Source organism: Lissotriton vulgaris, chromosome 9 (genome assembly GCF_964263255.1).
Source record: "Lissotriton vulgaris chromosome 9, aLisVul1.2, whole genome shotgun sequence".
Lineage (NCBI taxonomy): Eukaryota > Metazoa > Chordata > Amphibia > Caudata > Salamandridae > Lissotriton > Lissotriton vulgaris.
The window spans coordinates 412,488,485-412,509,865 of record NC_141697.1 but is presented as its reverse complement, the minus strand read 5'-3'; the positions used below and the strand labels follow the sequence as shown (position 1 = coordinate 412,509,865).

The following is a 21,381-nucleotide window of genomic DNA, read 5'->3' as shown; positions in this document are numbered from 1 at the left end:
GCCCTTCAAGAATCTCGTTACGATCAGGGACTTGAACAAAGAAGGCTGATCAGGAAGCCTTAGAAAGGCTGAAAGGGCAGAAAGGTAGCCCTTGATAGTGCCCAGAGCAGAGCCCTGCTGGGCAAGAGAAAGAAGAAACAGAAGAACCTCTGAAAGAGGGGCAGAAAGAGGATCCACAGCCTTTGCTGTGCACCATGCCACAAATCTGTTCCACCGACAGGCGTATACCGACTTTGTGGAGGGACGCCTGGCTGCCAGAATTACATCACAGACTTCAGGAGGCAAGTCAAATGGCCTCAACTGCCGCCGCTCAATCTCCAAGCATGGAGGTGGAGACTGGACAGGTTCGGGTGGAGGACCGTCCCCTGCTGCTGCGACAGAAGGTCCTCCTGAAGGGGCAGGCGGATCGGGGGACCGACTGACATGCTGAGTAGCTCGGGATACCAGTACCTTCAAGCCCAGTCCGGAGCCACAAGGATAACTTGGGCCCGGTCGCGCCTGATCTTCTTCAGCACTCTGGGCAGAAGTGGTATAGGCGGAAAGGCGTATAACAGACCGCAACTCCACTCGCGCCGAAAGGCGTCGCCGTGCGAGTGCCGTCTTGGAAACTCCAACGCGCAGAACTGATGACATTGCGCGTTCTCTTCTGTGGCGAATAGATCTAACCAAGGCTCTCCCCATTGCAGAAAGATGCCTTGCGCCACGTCCGAGTTCAGACGCCATTCGTGATCCATCGAGCACCGACGGCTGAGTTCGTCCGCCCTGGCGTTCAGAGAGCCTGCCAGGTGTTGAACCGTCAAGGTCACGCCCTGACGTTCCAGCCACTGCCAGAGGCGCAGAGCCTCCTGGCAAAGGGTCCACGACCCCACTCTGCCCTGTTTGTTGCAGTACCACATGGCGGTGGTGTTGTCGGTGAACACCTGCACCACACTCCCGTTGACAAAGGGGAGGAATGCCTTCAGTGCCAGACGAATCGCCCGCAGCTCCAACAGGTTGATATGGAGCCGGGACTCCGCCGGAGACCAGATGCCTCTGATCTCTGCCTCTCCCAAGTGGCCACCCCAGCCCTGGAGGGACGCGTCCGTCACGACAACGTGCTCCGGTTGGGGAAGGGAGAGGGATCTGCCCCTGACCCAATCGCGGTCCGTAAGCCACCACTGCAGTTGTCTCGCAGTGCCCTCCGAGATCAAGACGTGGTCGGACAAGTTGCCCTGATGCTGTGCCCACTGAAACGTCAGGTCCCACTGCAGAGCCCGCATTCGCCACCGGGCGTGATGCACCAGAAGGATGCAGGAAGCCATCAGTCCCAGCAGCCGCAGCGTCAACCTGACCGAAACCCGGGATAGCGGCTGAAAGATGGGAATCAAAGCCTGTATATCCCGGACCCGCCGTTCCGGAGGATAAACCCGAAACTGCGCCGAGTCCAGAACCGCTCCGATGAAAAGGAGCTTTTGAGAGGGACACAGGTGTGATTTCGGCACATTGATGGAGAACCCCAGGTCGTGCAAGAGGTCTGCCGTCATCTGAAGGTGGTGGACGACTGTCTGGGGCGAGCCCGCCTTCAACAACCAGTCGTCTAGGTAGGGGAAGACTGAAACCCCCAACCTGCGCAGATGGGCTGCGACCACCGCCATCACTTTTGTGAACACCCGTGGGGCGCTGGTAAGGCTGAAGGGAAGCACGATAAACTGAAAGTGCTCCTGGCCTACCGTGAACCGCAGGTAACGCCGGTGGGCCGGCAGGACGGGGATGTGAAAATAGGCATCCTGCAAGTCCAACGCTACCATCCAGTCTTGTGGGTCTAGAGCAGCCAAGACCTGAGCTAACGTCAACATCTTGAACTTCTCCTTCCGGAGGAAGCCGTTGACGTTCCTTAGATCCAAGATAGGACGTAGGCCCCCCTTGTCCTTCTTGGGTACCAGAAAGTAGTGGGAATAGCAACCACGCCCTACTTCTGGCCCAGGAACGTGCTCGATGGCCCCCTTGGCCAAGAGGGCCGTAACTTCCTCCTGCAGAAGTGTCAAGTGGTCCCCCGACACACGGTGGTTCTGCGGTGGCATGGCTGGAGGAGTGGTCTCGAAGGGGAGGGAGTAGCCCCTTCGGACGAGTAGCAGCACCCACCTGTCCGACGTGATTGTGCGCCAGTGAGCGTGGTGATGGCGAACCCTGCCACCCACTGGCGTCATATGAGGCCGAAAGCACGGACTAGGAGGATTTGGAGGCAGATGCTGCGGGGGGAGGTGTGGTCTGACCCCGCCGTTGACCCCGACCGCCGCCACGGCGGTTTCCACGGCCGCCACCGCGTTGAAAGGATTGTTGCGGTGCGTGGCTGGCAGCACGTGTGGGGACGCCCCTTCCTTGGCCACGAAAGGAGCGAAACGAACCCGTTTGCTGGCGCTGGGTCGAGAGACCCAAGGACTTGGCCGTGACCCTGGAGTCCTTGAAGCATTCCAGCGCGTGGTCCGCCTTGTCACCAAAGAGGCGACAGCCATCGAACGGCATGTCCATCAGGGCATTTTGGACATCGGCCGAAAAGTTGGCGGATCTCAGCCAGGCGTGGCGACGAATCGCCACCGTCGTTGACATATCTCTGCCCAGCGAGTCGGTCGTATCAAGACCACACCGTATTGAATATTTAGCTGCGTCTCGGCCCTCAGCCACAGCCTTGCCGAGCTTCGCCCGCACCTCCATGGGGCATTCTGGCAGCACTTCCGCGACCGTGTCCCACACAGAGTGGGTGTAGCGGCCCAAGAGGCATGCGGTGTTGCAAGACCGCAGTCCCAGACTCAGGGACGAGAAGACCTTCTTGCCATATTGGTCATACCTCTTGGATTCCCGATCGGGCGGGGCCGACGGGAATGCGGACTGGGAGGTAGAGGCCTGGATCACCAGACTCTCGGGAGTGGGATGGGCGGACAGGAATTTGGGGTCGTCCGGACATGGACGGTGGCGCCTGGCCACGTTCCGATCAACAGGCGAACCTGAAGCGGGCCTGGACCACGTGCCCAACAGAACGTCTGATAAGGCTTCGTTAAACGGCAGCAGAGGCTCCTGTGGGCATGACTGCGGTTTGAAGTCCTCAGTGAGGATGTTAGGCCTCACGGCCGCGACGGGGAGCTCAAGGTGTAAGGCCTTGGCAGCCCTCATCAGCACCACTGAGTATGCAGCTCCCTCCACCGACTCCACAGAAGGAGGAGAGACAAAACCAGGGTTAGGAGAATCGTCCAGACCACTGGCATCCCCCAAATCACCTGTCCAGTCCGGGTCATACTGGCACTCGCGTGACAGAGGGTCCTCAGACCCCTCCCAACCTTCCCCGTACTCTTCATCTTCTCCATACTCGAAGTCAACGATGTAGACCGGCTCCTCGGGGTTCACAGGCCCCATCGGCGTCGAACCCGGCGTCGATCGACGCCGGTCCGACTCCGCGTCCGGATTCGGGTAGGGGGACGGCGCCGCCCGGAGCCGGCGCCGGGCCCCCGGCGCCGGCCGAAGCCGGCACAGGAGAACCGGCGCCGCGCGGGGGCGGCGTCGGGGGCAACCCCCATGGAATCGGCGCCGAACCAGCCGGCAGGCCAGTCTGCGCCGACCCCGAAGGCCCTTGCGGCGCCGGGGTCGGAGCCGTCGGCGGCACCGGGCCCGGAGCACCCGATGGCGTCGAGCCAGGGACACCCGATCCGCCAGGGCCTCCAGACGGTAGCACTGGGCCCGAAGGCGCCGTAGGCCCCGTCGGAGAACTGAGCGCCCTCATGGCCATGAGGAACGCCTCAATCTCCTCAGGCGTCGCACCGTGCCCAGGGACCGGAGGGTATGGGGCAGGCCGCGCCGGCGACTCACGCGGAGCCGCGGTCACCCGAACCCCCGGCCGCGTCGCGACGCGAGCGTCGGGGGGAGTCGGGGGTACGATGACGACGCCCCGACTTCTTGTGTTTCTTACCTGACGAGCCCGACGAGTGGTGACGACTTCCGGAGCGCTCGGCGCGGCTCCGCGACCGCTCCCTCGAACGCTCCCTGGACCTCCGGCCGGACCGAGACATCTCCTGACGCGGGGCCGACACCCGGAGCTCAAGCAGCTTGCGGGACCGCTCCCGTCTAGCCTTGTTAGTGAGGGCCCGGCAGTCGACGCAGGCGTCCACGTCGTGGTCGGGGCCCAGACACCGGAGACAGAGTCGGTGATGGTCCGTGACCGACATCGTGCGGTCACACCCGTCACAATTCTTGAAACCGGGCATCCTACCAGGCACAAAAAGAGTTATAGAGTTGAACAAAGTTGGTCAAAAGACCGGAGTACTGCTCTTCGGATCTGCGCTTGCTGGCGCGGAAAAAAGAAGAACTGACGTCAGCGCGCGGAGGCGGCGTCTATATACTCCAGCGACGTCATCACGGCGCACGACGCCGACGACGGACGCGGAGCCGCAGGGGACGCCTGCAGACGACGCCTACCGACGCGCAGGGGTACTGCTAGGCAAAAGTTTCCGGATCCAGACTGACGCCTGGGGATATTCTAAGGTAAGGAATCTAACACTAACGTGTTTCTTTCAGATAAAACTTTTCAGGAAAACTAAGCAACTGTTGTAGGAAGGTAGATACCCGACGATGGTTACCCCCGACTTTTTGCCTGGTGTTTTACTGGTTTACGACTTTCTCGGGCTGTGGGCCTGCCAATCAGACCCACAGCCTAGCTGTTCTCTCACTAAATTGATGCGTGTACCTTAGGTGCATTACCCAATTGGAACTGGCCACCCTGTCAGACCCTGTAACACAGGGCATCGGTGTACCCAGGGCCTACCAGGGGCTGAAGCATGTATTATGCCACCCCTGGATGTCCATCTAAATCTGACACAACTGGCTGCACGACAGCTGGGGCCACGTGGCGTACTCGCCCGTTGCTATAGGTGTAGTATCCCTATACCTAACCTTAAAATGGACACCCGAGTTCCTCTCAGTCACTCCTTGACAATCCTGGAGGCAGAGTGCATGGAACCGTGTGAATTGGGCTCTGGCACGAGCCGAGCCCGGTTGCAGCTTGCGGAACCAAGACCCAATGGCTGTTCCATGATAACGCGTATCATATCGGTAACTTCGGTATCACGTTATCAAGACATGTCGAGTAAGGTGTCATACGAATCGGGATGCTGCCCCCTCACCAATTCTGGCGACGAGGTTAGCATTCCACCCTTCTAGAGGGACACGACATGTACGTAACTGTGAACCCCGGTTAAAGTTAACTGAAGCCTCAGCTCCACAAAATGGATGCTGCCACCACAGACACGAGTCTGACCTCCTGCTGCTGGGAGTCCTTCCAGCGAGGAGAGCTTGGACAAAGGGTTTCCTGTCAAGGGCGGTGTTCGCACCGTCCCAGACAGGGTTTGTGTATTCTGGGTAGGTAGGGCTTTACAAGAAGGTGACTGCGGAGTGGCACCCCGGTGCTCACTACGCATCTGCCGGCTAGAACCAGTTCCAGGGGCGCGCAGCCCCTGACCTGGGGAAAAGTCCCGCAGAGGGAGAGGGGTGTAACTACCCCCCTTCCTGGTCCCACCCTTAGGGCAGGACCTAGTCATGTACCCACCCCTTTCTTTTGGATAAAGGCCGGAGCGGGGACCCTTCCAAATTAGATCATCTTTGAATCAAGAATACTTTCTACGAAAGGACTTCGAGACTCTTCTCAAGATTTCTCCCTTGTGACTAAGGAGTAGTCACCCTGCACCAGCGGGCACCATCTAAGAACTCTGCGGTTTGCTGCAAGTCCTTCCTCAAGGATCAGACGGCCCAGCTCGACGAGAACCGGCTTCCCTGGCACCTCTGACCTCTACCCACGTCGTCAGCTCAGCTGAGATCTGTGGGTGCGACGAGACCTCGAGGGACCGGCCATCATCAAAACCTGCACGCTTTCTTAACCAGCACGACCATCGAAGCAATTCTCTGGTGAGTGCTCTGGGGTCCGAGAAGCCCCGACCCTGAGCAGCTCCAGCACCGAAGTGCAGTCTCCCAGCATCTCCACGATCTGCGTGGGGCCCTTCTGCTCGCTGCTCAGCACGTTGTCTGGTCACTAGCCGCTGGCTTGTGCCCTTCTTTGACGACATCCGACAACCAACGCTGCTGGTCTGGTTGCTCCAGACTGGCCTTTGCTTCCTTCTTTGAGAGAAGCACCCCGGACCCTCCTGGTCCACTCAAGACGCCATTTTAGGCCCACCACGTGGCCCTGAAATCTGCCAAGGCTTGTTGCCCCAATCCTGGGCCCAGCGACGCCGACAGCATCAACCTCCGTGGGACAGCTCGCACCTCCATCCTGGTCGCCGACAACGCCTCCTGGTCCGTGAGACTGCAGAGCCTAGCGTCGCCCACTCACCTAGTCGAGGTGACGGCCATCCGGTGCCTTCCTGGTACCCTCTGACTACTAGCTAGTAGTACGAACTTGGTCCCCTCTGCTTTCAGGTATCAACGATCACTGATCCAGGCTTGGATCTCTACGAACTATTCATCACTGGTCGCCGGCCAGCAACTCCTTTTCTTCCGGCTCCTGGCTCGTCAGCGAAGACCCCGACGCCTGTAAAGACTTGTGCAGCCGCAGCCCTCGTGGCTAGGTAACTTCGGCATTTCGGTGCCTGCATAGCCTCCTTACTCTAGGGTCCCGAGTCCCTCGCTTCCGACTTGCCTTATCGGGTCCGCCCGAGACCACTAAACTTTCCGTGCCCTCGGGCACTTGTTGTAATTGTGCACTTTAAGTATTTTCTAAGAGCTTTTGTTCTGTGCTTAGTACCCTGTCCTCATAAAGAGTCCAGGGCTGTTGTGATTCTTAATAAATATACTGTTTATTTTCATAACACTTGTGTGGTGTCCTTTCACTTGGTGTTCAAGGGGTATGTGATGGTATAACAGCTGGCTTAACACGCCCTCTAGAGTTTAGCCCGAAGACTGCTCGTATCCACGCTACTAGGATAGCTGGTCTAAGGTTGACTTACAACCAATCACCATAAGGGTCGTTTGGAAAGATACATAGTGGTCGCTAGAATAGCGAACGCTGCATATCGGGCCAACTTCTCACAACTGTTTGTTGCCTTTTCACCACAGCACAAAGGCAACCCCATTTCCAAATCAGGTATAGCCAGATGGATTGTTAAGTGCATACAAATTTGTTATCAAAAAGCTAAACGCACATTAACAGTTCCCCCAAGAGCGCATTCCACACACAAGTTAGGGGCATCCATGGCTTTCCTGGGAAACATTCCTCTAAAAAACATATGTAGAGCAGCCACATGGACTACCATACATACATTTACCAAACACTACTGCGTAGATGTACACTCCAAGCAGCTGTAGGACAGGCTGTACTCAAGACTCTTTTTCAGACTGCTGCAGCTGGCACGGGCAACCACCGCTAAGGGGGAGACTGCTATACATTCTATGCACAGATATGAATTCAGCAGCCCACATGCCTCGAACGGAATATGCTACTTACAAGTATGAATCTGTTCTTGGCATGTAGGGCTGCTGACAGTCATATCGCCCCCCCCCCCCCGTGCCTGTTGCAGCTGTAGCACTCATAAGTAAACTCTAGCATGGATATCACTTACTGTATCATACTTCATCTCTGCCACAATGGCGAAAAACAATCTGAGGATGGAGAGGATGCCCATGCGCACTGTAGTCCGGGGGAGGAGCCACCTATCTTGTGATACTTTGAAGACTCTTCCAGGACAGCAATGTGCAATCATACGGACCCAACACTAGGCGGCGATCTATGCACAGATATGAATTCAGCAGCCCACATGCCTCGAACATATCGTTACCGAAGGTAAGTAACTTGTGCATCTGAAAGAAACAGGTTAGTATTAGATTTCTTCCCTTAGAATAGATACCCCAGCAATACCAACCCCGGTGTTGGGTCTGCAAACCAGTAATCACACCAGAAAGTCCTGGAGAATAGAACGGCGAAAAAGCCATCTCTCCAGACTTGGCTGTCCAGGCAGTAGTGTCTTGCGATTGTGTGCAGCGAGGCCCACTTAGCTGCCTGACAGATGTCCTGCAAGGAGACTCCCCCAACCAAAGGGCAGTAGTACCCGCCGTGGCCAGAGTGGAATGGGCACGTAGCCCCACAGGAGGCTCCTTTTTAGCCAGAGAGTAATAAGCCTTGATGCACAAGACGACCCATTAAGAATGTCAGTTTGTGCACCGCCCAACCCTTCTTAGCGCCCAAGTAACCAACAAAGAGTTGGTCATTCTCCCGGAACTGGCGTGTGAGATCCAGATAGTATGAGAGCGCACGTTTTGGGTCAAGACAATGGAGCCTCTCTTCCTCTTTCGAGGGATGTGGAGGCGGAAAGAAGGTGGGCAAGGTGATGGACTGCCGATGTGAAAGGCTGTGACTACCCTGGGCTGGAAAGAAGGTCGCGTCCGAAACACAACTTTTTCCGGATGGACAGAAAGGAAAGGAGGTTGTGAAGAAAGGGCCTGGAGCTTACTAACTCTCCTGGCAGAGATGATGGCAACCAGCAATGAAGTCTTAAGGGTAATAAGATGAAGAGGACAGTTATGAAGTGGCTCGAAGGGAGCGCACATCAGATAAGTCACAATAAGGTTAAAGTCCCACTGAGGCATCACGAAAGGAACAGGGGGGAACATATGAGTGATGCCCTTCAAGAACCTATTTACAACTGGCTGATCAGGGAGCCTTAAGAAGGTGGAATTGGCAGAGATGTAGCCCTTTAGAGTGCTTAGAGTAGAGCCCTGCTGGGCAAGAGAAAGAAGAAAGAGGAGAACCTCTGAAAGAGGGGCAGAAAGGGGATCCACAGCCTTTGCTGTGAACCATGCCACAAATTTGTTCCACCTGCAGGCGTATACAGATTTCGTGGAGGGACGCCTGGCTGCCAGAATCACATTACAGACTTTAGGAGTCAAGTCAAATGGCTTCAACTGCTGCCGCTCAATCTCCACGCATGTAAGTGGAGACTGGACAGGTTCGGGTGGAGAACAGTCCCCCTGCTGCTGTGACAGAAGGTCCTCCTAAAGAGGCAGACGAATCGGGGGATCGACAGACATGCCGAGTTGCTCGGGATACCTGTACACATGGATGACTTGGGCCCGGTCGCGTCTGATCTTCAACACTCTGGGCAGAAGTGGTATAGGCGGAAAGACGTACAACAGACCGCAGCTCCACTCGCGACGAAAAGCGTCTCAGGGCGAGTGCCGCCTTGGAAATTCCAACGCGCAGAACTGATGACATTGCGCGTTCTCTTCTGTGGCGAACAGATCTAACCAAGGCTCTCCCCACTGCTGAAAGAGGCCTTGCTCCACGTCCGAGAACAGACTATATTCGTGATCCATCATGCACAGACGACTGAGTTCGTCCGCCTTGGCGTTCAGGGAACCTGCCAGGTGTTGAACCCCCAGGGTCACGCCCTGATGTTCCAGCCACTGCCAGAGGCGCAGAGTCTCCTAGCAAAGGTCCACAACCCCACCTCGCCCTGTTTGTTGCAGTACCACATGGCGGTGGTGTTGTACGTGAACACCTGCACTACACTCCCCCGGACAGAGGGGAGGAATGCTTTCAGTGTAAGCTGGATGGCCAGCAGCTCCACAAGGTTGATGTGGAGCCGGGACTCCGTCGGAGACCAGAGGCCTCTGATCTCCGCCTCTCCCATGTCGCCCCCCCAGCCCTGGAGGGACGCGTCCGTCACAACTACGTGCTCCGGTTGGGAAAGGGAGAGGGATCTGCTGCTGACCCAATCGCGGTCCGTGAGCCACCACTGCAACTGTCTTGCAGTGCCCTCCGAGATCATGACATGGTCGGACAGGTTGCCCTGATGCTGGGCCCACTGAAACTTCAGGTCCCACTGCAGAGCCCGCATCTGCCACCTGGCATGATGTACCAGAGGATGCAGGAGTTAATCAGCCCCAGAAACCGCAGCGTCAACCTGACCGAGACTCAGGATAACGGCTGAAAGATCGGAATCAGAGCCTGAATATCCTGAACCCGCCGTTCAGGAGGATAAACCCGAAACTGCGCCGAGTCTAGAACCGCTCTGATGAAGAGGAGCTTCTGAGAGGGACACAAGTGTGACTTCAGCACATTGATGGAGAACCCCAGCAGGTGCAGGAGGTCGGCTGTAGTCTGGAGGTGGCTGACGACTGTCTGGGGCGAGCCCGCCTTCAACAACCAGTCGTCTAGGTAGGGGAAGACTGAAACCCCTAACCTGCGGAGATGAGCTGCGACCACCGCCATCACTTTCGTGAACACCACTGGGGCGCTAGTAAGGCCTAAGGGGAGGACGGTAAACTGAAAGTGCTTGTGGCCTACCGTGAACTGCAGTTAGCGCTGGTGGGCCGGCAGGACGGGGATGTGAAAATATGCGTCCTGCAAGTCCAACGCTACCATCCAGTCTCCTGGGTCCAGGGCAGCTAAGACTTGAGCCAAAGTCAGCATCTTGAACTTCTCCTTCCGGAGAAAGCCGTTGACGTTCCTTAGGTCGAAGATAGGGCGTAGGCCCCCCTTTGCCCTTCTTGGGAACCAGAAAGTAGTGGGAGTAACAAACACGTCCTACTTCTGGCCCAGGAACGCGCTTGAAGGCCCCCTTGGCCAAGGGGGCTGAAACTTCCTCTTGCATAAGTTGAAAGTTATCGCCCGACTCGCGGTGGCATGGCTGGAGGTGTTGCCTCGAAGGGGAGGGTGTAGCCCCTTCGGACGATTTGTAGCACCCACCTGTCCGATGTGATGGTGCGCCAGTGGAGGAGGGGATGGCGAACCCTGACCTCCACTGGCGTCAAATGGGCCTTAAAGCTTGGACTAGGAAGGCTTTGAGGCAGATGCTGCAGGGGTAGATGTGGACTGGCCGCGCCGTTGTCCCCTGTTACCACCGCGACAGAAAACACATCCGCCACCACGCTGAATGTTTGTCTGCGGCCCGTGGCTGGCAGGACTTGTGGCAGCATCCCTTCCGTGGCCACAAAAGGAGTGCTGGGCAGAAGATTGCTGGCGCAGGGCCGACAGGCCCAACGACTTGGCCGTAACCCTGGAGTCCTTAAAGCCTTCCAACACATGATCTGCCTTGCCACCGAAGAGGTGGCTGCCATCGAACGGCATGTCCAAAAGGTTGTTTTGGACATCGGCTGAAAAGTTGGCGGACCTCAAGCAGGCGTGGCGGCGAACCGCTACAGACGTGGAAACCGCTCTTCCCAGCGAGTCCGTGGTATTCAGTCCACATCGTATGGAGTACCGCGCAGCGTCCCTTCCCTCTGCGAGGGCTTGAGCGAGTTTCGCCCGGGCTCCCTCCGGGCACTCAGGCAGCACGGCCGCAACCGTATCCCACAGAGAGTGGGTGTAACGGCCCAAGAGGCACGCGGTGTTGACCGACCGCAACCCCAAACTAAGGGAGGAGAACATCTTTCCGAATTGTTCATACCTCTTGGATTCCTGATCTGGTGGTGAAGTCGGTAATTCGGATTGGGAAGTAGAGGACTGGATAACCAGGCTCTCGGGGGTGGGGTGGGTGGACAAGAAACTAGGGTCGCCCAAGGCTGGGCGCTGGCGCCTAGCAACGTTCCTTTCTACAGGGGGACCTGTAGTGGGCCTGCCCAACAGGACGTCTGTGAGAGCCTCATTAAACGGCAGTAGAGGCTCTGGGAAGCTTACCTGCGGTTTAAGGACCTCTGTGAGGATGTTAGACCTCACCGTTGCGACGGGGAGCTCAAGAGCCAAAGCCTTAACTGCCCTCATCAGCACTATAAGCAGCCCCCTCCTCTGTAGCCACGGTAGGAGGGGAGACAAAACCAGTGTCTGGGGAGGTATCAAGACCACTGGCTTCCCCTAGTTCCTGTGTCCAGTCCTGAAATGACTGGCACTCATGTGCCAGGGGGTCCTCAGACCCTCTTCAGTCTCCCTCGTCGTCCATGTCCTGAAATTCAGGGATAAAGGATGGACCCAGACCCTCAAAGAATTCCTCTTCGGCCGGCGCCGAATGCGGCGTCGAGCGACACCGCTCTGATTCCGGATCCGGACTGAGGGGTGGATCAGGGACGGCGTCGTGCGGGGACGACGCCGGGGATGTCACCCTAGGGGCCGACGCCGGCGAGGTCGTAAGGTCGACCAGCGGCGACCCGGATCCGGAACCGGATCCAGTGGGGCCTTGCGGGTTGGGGAACAAAGTCGCCGACGGCGCTGGGGCCGAAGCACCCGGCCCGCTTGAACTCCCAGTCGGGGCCGCGTAGACCGAAGGCGCCGCGGAACTTGACGGAGGAGTGAGCGACCTTCTGGCCATGAGGAAGGCATTGATCTCCTCCGGCGTTGCGTTCTGCCCAGGGACTGGCAGGTATGAAGCAGGGCACAACGCCTGCGGCTCCGGCGGAGCCGCGTGGGCGGTGTCACCCGAACCCCTGGCCGCGTCGCACGAGTGTCGGGGGAAGTCAGAAGAGCAATGTCGGCTCTTCGGCTTCTTTGTGCCTCTTACCTGGGAACTTGGAGCCAGACGAGTGGAGTCTACTCGCCGAGCTGTGATGACTCCGGCCCCGCGACCTCCTTCCAGACCGGGACCACGAACGGCGCGGGGCCGACTGCTGGAGCTCGAGGCTCTTACGGGACCGCTCAAGCCAAGCCTTCGACGTCAAGGCCCATCAGTCGGGGCACGACTTGTCATCGTGGTCGGGCCCCAGGCAATGTAGGCACTGGCGATGGGGGTCGGTAACCAACATCAGTCGGTTGCAGTCGGCACAGGGCTTGAACCCGGGCATCTCTACCAGCACCGATGGAGTCGTTCGACTCGAAACGGATCCAAAAAGGTTCGAAAAAGCTTAGTCAAAAAGTGACTAAAGGGTACCACTTTCTCCGGACCTGCGCTTGCTCGCGCAGAAAAAAGAACGGACGTCAGCGTGCGAGGGTGGCATCTAAGTACTCCGACGACATCATTCCGGTTCCAACGATTGACGCGGAGCCGCAGACGCCTACCGATGCACAGGAGTACTCCTACGCAAAATTTTCTGGATCCAGTCGGACGCCTGGGGATATTCTAAGGTAAGGATTCTAATACTAACCTGTTTCTTTCAGGTAGCTATTTTAATCAGACAATATTTTACAGAAAAGAATTTATATAGTCAGCAGTAACAACATTACGAATTTACCTGATCTCATCAGCAGAAAAATTCACAATTGTGGGAATAAAGTTCTCCCGCATAATGATGGAACGGATCTGTTTCCAATCCGTTGTACTTTCACCCAAAAGCAAGCATATGGACTCCAGTGCTAGCTTCACGGCACCAGGAGGATTTGCCATTGATCGGACCTCCACCAAGTGCTGCTTCTTAATTGATTTAACAGCTAGGAAAGGAAATAAGATACATCGAACAAAAGAAATGTGAAAATTGTAATGTATGACTGCTACCTCCTAAAACAGCTTTGCAACTAAAACTTAAAATGCTTAATGTTTCATTGCACACTTATTTTTTTACATTATATTAGTTTTTTAATTTCACCCACATTAATGTAAGAAAATGTTACTTACTTGTAATTCTGGTTCGGCATTGTAACTATTCTCACTGAAGAGATCCTCTGCTCAAAGATCCAAGAAAACACACACACACTATCAATCAGGCTTCTTATACAGCACGACAACTCACCTGTGAGGGTCTCAAGACAATGAGAGGGAGGGAGGGGGTGGATCTGCTGTTCAGTTGAAGAGCCAGCTCTCGAGGTCCTTCCTGAATTGTGGCAGGAATGGTCGTACCCGAGGTGCAGATGCAGGGAGTTCTAGGTCTTTGCAGCGAGGTAGGAGATGATCTTCCTCCAGCCTTGGTCTTTCGGATCCGTGGGATGGTGGTCAGGGTCAGTTGGGCAGAGCGGAGCTGGCTGGAGTGTAGAAGGAGATGGTGGTTGAGGTATACAGGTCCGGCATTGTGGAGGGCTTTTAAGGCATGCAACAGGAGCTTAAAGGTAATTCTTTTGTTAAAAAATTGCCAGTAAAGATCTCTCAGGTGACCAGCGATGTGGCTGCAGTTTGGAATGTTCAGGAGGAGCCTGGCGGAGGGGCTATAGATGTTCTGAAATTTCTTTTGGAGTTTCTTGGTGGTTTCGGCAAAGAATGGGTTACCGTAGTGGAGTCTGCTTTGAGTCTACTGCTGACTAGCGAATTGGTGACCATTTTCCTGGACTTGGTGGGGATCCACTTGAAGATCTTACAAAGCAGGCGGAGCGTGTGGAAGCAGATGCAGTAAACAGCCTTGATCTACTTATTACTTACCTGCGGTAACGATGATTCTGGTAGAGACGATTCTAGCCGCTGATTCCTTTACGTAGAATTATCCCCAGGAGCGAGACTGGATCCGGAAACCTTTTTGCCAAAGCATCCCTGCGCGCTGGGGGCCGGGGCGACATCAAGTGCCCAGGCGTCGTCCGCGTACGTGACATCAGAGAGGTCACATAAGACCAGCCCCGGCGCGCCTAAGTCAGTTTTTTTCAGAGAGCTTTTCCGCACCAAAACGTGGAAGCACCAGACAAAAACTGCGGAAGCATGGGAACAGTGTGCAAAAAGCTGAAGAAATTGGAAAGAAACAGTGACCAACACAACACCGCAGAACCCAAAGGCAGGGAAAGAAGAAAGAGCAAGCAGAGCCATGCGCAGCCACCCTGTCTGCACATGGACAGCCTCCCACCCTGGTGCCCCAGAGGCAAGGAACATGCATAAAAGTAATGTACCGTAGTAACCTCCCATCCCCATCCGGAGCAAGGAAGGGGACCAGTCCCAAGACAGACAGGGATAATAACCTCCAGGCCACCCCAACATAGAGGGCAACCACCCACAAGGGACAAGGGCAAGACATGGCCAGATGACCCTTAATCAGAGGATAGCAATGGAAGGAAGGGGAGCAAAGGAAAGGGATAGAAAGCAAACCCCCCCCTAAACCTGGAGTAACCAGAGCAGCAGGGCACCGGAACCCCATACTCCAAAAAACTTGACGGAGCCACCTGTCAAGAATAAGGAAAGCACTCACAGGAGATACAGCCCCCCCACCAGGAGGCGAGTACCGAAGACCAACCCAAGGGTCCTCGCAGAATAGGGGAGGAAGGGCAGGCCGTGAAGGAATCTGCGGCTAGAATAGTCTCTACCAGATACATCGTTACCGAAGGTAAGTAACTCGTACATCTGATAGAGACTACCAGCCGCAGATTCCTTCAAATAGAACAGATACCCTAGCAATACCCTCTGGGAAGGAGGGTCTGCGAAAGGACTCCACCAGCCAATACAGAACTGAGGGCCAGGTAGAACCTCGTCCCTGCCAGGCAATGGGAACCTCCACAAGCAGAACCCCACCGACCCAAAGAGGATGTATAAGGGAGAAGAAGGCTGAAGAGACCAGTACACTCACAGCAGAGGAACCAAGGGCAAGGTCGGGAGGCCGAAGCACCCCACTCCCCCACAAGGCAACATAGCTTCCGCCCAATGCCAAGACAGGAAAAGAGGAAGAAGAAGCCTAGAGGACCCAAGGAAGCGAGGGAAAAGAAGGTGAACCCACTCCAGATGGAGAGCAACCTGCCAACCAGAACAGCGCAGGCAGTCAAAAGCAGCAAGAAGCAAGAAGAACAGCCGGAGGCCCCAGGAAAGCAGAGTGGGCGGCGCCTGGCAAGGGAGAACACAGGATCATCCCAGACCTCAGGACAGGAGCAGGGAGAGGAGGAGATGTCCGGGCACACCACTACGATGGCCGCATACACGAGCTCAAGAAGCAAAAGCACGGAGAACAGGTACCCGAAGGCGACAAGAACCCCCTAGCAGAGCTCAAGCCATATGACAGCTACCACTACCCCACCCACGTAGGGTACGTTAAGTCCCAAAATATGAGAGGCCTCTTTGGAAGAACTTCTGCAGCAGAGGGAAAAAAAAGAGCCAAGGGGAAAAAAACACCCCCGTGAAAGGCTCGACAAGCAGCCCAAGCACACCAGAAGGCCTAATCTCAGGGCCAAGTCTGCGCAACAACTCCGGCAGAACACACACAAAATCAAGAAAAGGGCCGCCCAGTAGCCCACAATGCCTAAGTCCCAAGAAAGGACGCAAAAGGAAGGTAAACACTCCACAGCCAGAACAACCGACCTAAGAATCAGCCCAACTCAGGAGTCACTGAGGAGGGGACGGAGGAGAAAGAGGATAAGGCGGAAGAGGAGGACAGAGCCCCGCCAAGAGCTATTGGATGGCAGAGTCGGCCGGGGCATGGAACAGCAGGCTGCCATCGAACGGAAGGTCAATGAGTCGCTCCCGAATATTCTAAGGGAATATTCCGTCCCGAAGCCAAGCATGGCGACGGAGAAGGACTGAGGAAGCCATGGCCCGGCACAGCACCTCTGAGATGTCCTGAGTGGAGCAGAGAATAAACGCCGCAAGCTTCCGGCCATTCAACGCATGATGCTGTAAGTCCACCTGACCGGTCTCTTGGGACACTGCGGATCCCAGAGACTCAGCAGAGTCCCACAAACAGGAGGAGGCCCTAGCCAGAACACACAAGGTGTTAAGGGCACGCAGGGCAGCGCTGGTCGAGGCAAACATGTTGCGCCCCCAAGAGTCCAGCCAGCGGGCCTCCTGGGACGGGGCTGGCGGCCGAGGGGTGAAGGGAAAGACACGCCGGGTCACATGGTGCTGGGGAGGTGCTGGTGCAGAAGATGCTGAGGCACCGGTTCCCCTGAGGCAGGACGCCTCCAAGCCCCCGTCAAGGAAGAAAGAAGCGAACCTTCAAAGGGAAGTAAAATTTCCCTCCCACCAGACCCTGGAGGAGGACCTCCAGGAGATGGTCCGCCGGAAAGTGAGCCACCGGTCGCCCATGCGCAGGATGCCCACAGCCGTGGACGCTGCGTAGGCGAAGGCCGTACCCGCCTCCGTAGGGGCCGCTGGTAAGAAATCAGCTCTCCCATGGGCAACGGCTGCAAACTAAGGCGGCCATCCCAGAGGCCAAGCGGGACGGGCAAGGGCCAGACCTGAAAGTCAGAAGGAGCCGTAGAATGAGGGACCTGCCGCTCGTCCGACGAATACCTTTGCCTCAGGAAGGGCGGGGAACCGCCCTTAGACGCTGGTGAAAAAGACACCACCTGGCGACCAGTCTCCGGGAAGGAGGATACCACTATACAGCCTGCCTCCGGAGAAGGAGCGCCCGAAGACTAATTTGCGGTACGACCCCTGCGCGGAGCCGTAGAGTCCGCTGCCTGAGGCAGGACGTCGGCACCATCCGGCGTCACCGGACAAGACGCCGCCAAATCATCCAGTACCGGAGACAGGAGTGGAGCTGGAGCCGAACCGGCTCTGGGGCGGTGCCGGAACGACAACGATCCGATCCCCGTCGAGGCAGCCACCAGCGTGGGGGAACGAGACAGGCCTGGGGAGTTACACGAAACCCACCGCCAGCTGCTGCCCAGAATGTGGCAGAGATCGCCAGGCAACCCGTGTGACATGGACGACTCAACCTCCAACTTGCCTTTCGACTCGGCAGCCACCTGTGGGAAGGAACGAGAGGGGGCCCTGAGAGGGACGAGGGGTTATCACCCGGCCTCGACCCGTAGCGGGACGAGGGGGGTCCCCCAACACCTGTGGCTCTGCAACGTCCAGCTGCTGCCTGCGCCGTAGTGGCGTCACCTCGGCCTTAGACAGGACCACCTTGTCAAAGGACCGAGAGGGGCTCGGCTATGCGATCCGTGCCCCGGCGACCTCCAGCACCACCAAAGGGTCTCCCCCTGGAGTGTGCGGCAAGTCAGAGATGCCGTGGCCTGAAGAAGGTGCCCTAGAGAAGAAGTGCCCTAGAGAAGAAGCACCCCAAAGGCACCACATCCTCCAAGCCTGGATCCTAAACAATTGGTGCCGGGGCCGGTGCCGCCTCAGCCGCAGAGGGCCCTGCACAAGGCGAGGGATCGGCTGACGCCCCAGGAGGGGAAAGGAGGAGGAGACGCCAGCAAGGCCAGGAAAGCAGCCGCGTATGTCTCCATTTGGACTCTCGATGACCCAACACCTGGAAAGAGTGGATAGGACGACTTGCGGGCCGCATCACCCGCGGAGAGTCCACGCCTCCAGCAGGCCGGAAACCAGCCACCGGGGACAAACTGCGACACTTACCCACCGGAGAGCGACGCTCATGTGACATCGGGGAAGGGCGTGGACAACAACCACAGCAGTATCTGAAGCTGTCCGCCAAAGCACACCGAGGGGACGACATCGACCTGGAGAGACGCACCGAGAGGATTTTCATGCGGCGCTCCCGCCGCGACTTCAGCTTCAACTGTTGGCGCACCTCACAATCAGTGTTGCCGTGATCCTCCCTCAAACACCAAATACAAATGAGGTGATGGTCCGTCGATAACATAAGACTCCCACAAAACTTGCAAGTTTTGAAGCTCGAAGGCATTCGCACAATGTTCCACCAAAAAGAAATGGAAGAGAAAAAAGGGCCCTAAACAGGCCCTTAGCAAGGAGCGGAAACGCAGAAAAGGAAAATACTGACGTAGGCGCGCCGGGGCGGGTCTTATTTAACCTCGCTGTCACGTACGCCAACGACGCCTGGGCGGAGTCGAGTGATGTCGCCCCGCCCCCCCCCCCCAGTGCGCAGGGATGCTGTGGCAAAAAGATTGCCGGTTCCAGTCTCGTGCCTGGGGATGATTCTACGTGAAGGAATTGGCGGCTAGTAGTCTATCAGATTTGGCGGTTCATTGAGAGCGAGAAGGATAGGATAATGCATAGGTTTTCTGCATGTTCCGTCTGTACCAGTGGATGGGAGGTTTTGAGCACCCAACAGGAGTCATCCAAGGCGGAGGGGGTGGAGCCCAAGACGAGGACTCCAGTCTTGTCTGAGCTTGTGGCAGCTGCCCTTCATCCAGGAAGAGGAGATGGAGCCCAAGAAGAGGACTTCAGTCTTGCCTATGTTCAGCTTGAGACAGCTGTCTTTCATCCAGGTTGCGACTGCCTTCCTCCCGTTGTTGAAATTGCTCTTGGTGGCTGTGGGCCGTCTGTGAGGGAGAGGATCTGTTGGTGTAAGAAAGTGGCTCTGAAGTGGCTCTGTATATACTGGACCAACGTAAGGTACAGTGTGCACAGAGTCCACAGTCCCCAGAGGTTTGGCAGAGGCTAAAGTTAGATATAACCTTGCTCTCTAAAGTGGTAGCTTGGCTGAGCAGTAAGGCAGTATCAGAGGACAGTGTAAAGCATTTGTTGTACACGCTCAGTCAGCAAATGGTCTCACGGACTCAAGAGCTGAACTGTAGGCCAATTGTTTTGTATCAAAAGATATAGTTTTATTTAAGAACCAACAAGGTATCAAACTATACTTTCTTAGAATGAGTTACTTTAGGTAAATACTTGTCAAATAGGCAATAGACCTTTTGATTACAATAGTTACAGTTGTTACAATTGGCAACACAATTTCAAACAATGCAACATTGAGATCAATAGGAATTTCTAGTTAAGTAAAAGCGTTTTGGTTACAGTAGTGATTTTTAAGGAATGCTATTGTATTTTAAAAGTTGAGACAAACTTTTTCACATAGAATCACCAATATTATCCCATGGGAGGAAATTCACTTAGCAGGTAAGTAGTGTTATGATTACTTTTTCTGGTGCATCTCCTGTAAACAGTTTAAAGAATGCGTTTAAGTCAAATAGGCGATTTTTAAGGAATATTTGTCGTTACTGAAAATCGACACTTAGAAACTTTTCTGGTGAAAACAAGACATTGGGTTCCTATAGAAGGAAATTCATGTTACTGGTAAGTACGGTTACAATTACTTTTTTAGGGTCAGTGCTGGGATAAAAGATGCAGCACTGTGTTCTCTCCTGATAACAGGTGAGTACATCGGAATGTGTTGTTCAGCTGATTTTAGATGAATATTTAAAAGTTCCAAAACTCCACACTTAGAATAATTTTCAAGTGAAACCAGTCAATGCTATCCTACGGAAGGAAAGTGAGTTATCAGCTTTTGGGTAAGTACTCGACTGGCAGAGTTAATGTTCTGGCCATAGACTCGGGGGCCTCCCAGGGTCAGGTAGGTACAGTTGGTACATTCAGTGGCACAGGGGCAGTCGGGTGCAGAGGTAGTTAGGCCCAATGTTATCCAATGAGAGGCAGGGGTCATTCGGTTGGTGGCTGCTAGCAAGCATGCCACGCGGCTGTGGGAGCTGGGCTCCTGGTTACTTAATCAGGGCAAATGGGGGGGGGAAGTAGATTAGGACAAAGGTTGCACTGCCAGGGCCCTCGGGCGGCTGGGTGCAGGGTGCTTTTGAGCCGTTGGGCACTCAATGTTATTCAATTGAGATCTTGGATAGTGAACAAAGGCTGCAGGCTCGGGGACGGAAATTATTCAGGAGCGACCAACACTTCGAGGGGTAAGTTGGGATCTTGGAGGATAGGTAGGCACCCCGGAGTTGGGCACAGGGGGCGCCGGGAAATCTTACCCTCTGCAGGACGCAGTTGGAGGGGTTCCTTGTTCTGAGGCTGTAGGCATCGTCTGGGTGGTCGAGGAGGGTCCTTGGGCACTGGATTCCAGGTCAGAATCGCTGGGGGGACGTCCTCAGGGTCTTTGTCCATTCAGGCACAGGCTGGGCTCGGCGGGTGCAGAGGGTGCTGGATTCGCGGTTCCTGGCTGGCACCAGGGGTATTGCTGTTTGAGCAGAACCACTGCTCATGGGAGTCCCAGTCTCTAAGAGGTTCAAGGCAGGCAGGTCCTCCGGGGTTCTCGGGGTTGCTGTCCGCAGGAGACGCCATGATTTAGCAGGAGCAGGTTCAAGGATCAACAGGCCTGTAGGGCTGGGGCCATGTCAGTTGGTGTCATGCTTTTGTTAGCAGCTGCACGGCAGTACTTCTTGGGTTTCTTTCTTGTTTCGAAATCGGGATCTCAGGAAGGAGGGTTCAGGTTGCCCTTAAATACTAAATGTAGGGATGTGACAGGTAGGGGAAGGGCATGGACCAATAGGTCCCTGTCCTGGGGTGAGTATACCCCCTATCCTGCCCCTCTCCTGTGGAAAGGGGGCAGGAGCCCATCTCTGATTGGGCAGGGCTCCCCATCCTCAAGATAGCCGGAGCCCGGAGATGTGCCTCGCCTCTCCCACGTGTGGGGTGGAATTGGCACAGGCAGGCACACCCCCTTTCCTCACGTAGGGTTTCCAGCCAGTCTTTGTGAGAAGTTGGCCTGGTATATGATGTTCACTATTCTAGTGAACACCTTGCACCAGTCCAAACAACCCTTATGGAGATGGATGTAAAGTCAACCTTATAGACAAGCTATCCTAGAGGTAGCGTGGACAGAACAGCCTTAGGCAAAAAGACTCTCGAGGGCGTGTTAAGCCAGCTGTTTTACCATATGTAACCCCTTGTACATCAAATGAAAGGACACCACAAAGGATCTATATAAAATATATATGTATTTATTCACTAA

General features: G+C 55.7%; 1 protein-coding gene across 1 annotated transcript in view; it reads right to left on the bottom strand.

The window, feature by feature from the left end:
• The window catches only part of DYNC1H1 (dynein cytoplasmic 1 heavy chain 1), a 1,654,074-nt gene that overhangs the window by 746,822 nt on the left and 885,871 nt on the right, over positions 1-21,381 (bottom strand). Inside the window, exon 52 of the mRNA XM_086937823.1 lies at positions 13,111-13,306. Within this exon, the coding sequence (XP_086793949.1) occupies positions 13,111-13,306 (196 nt within the window). The remainder of the gene's footprint in view (positions 1-13,110; positions 13,307-21,381) is intronic.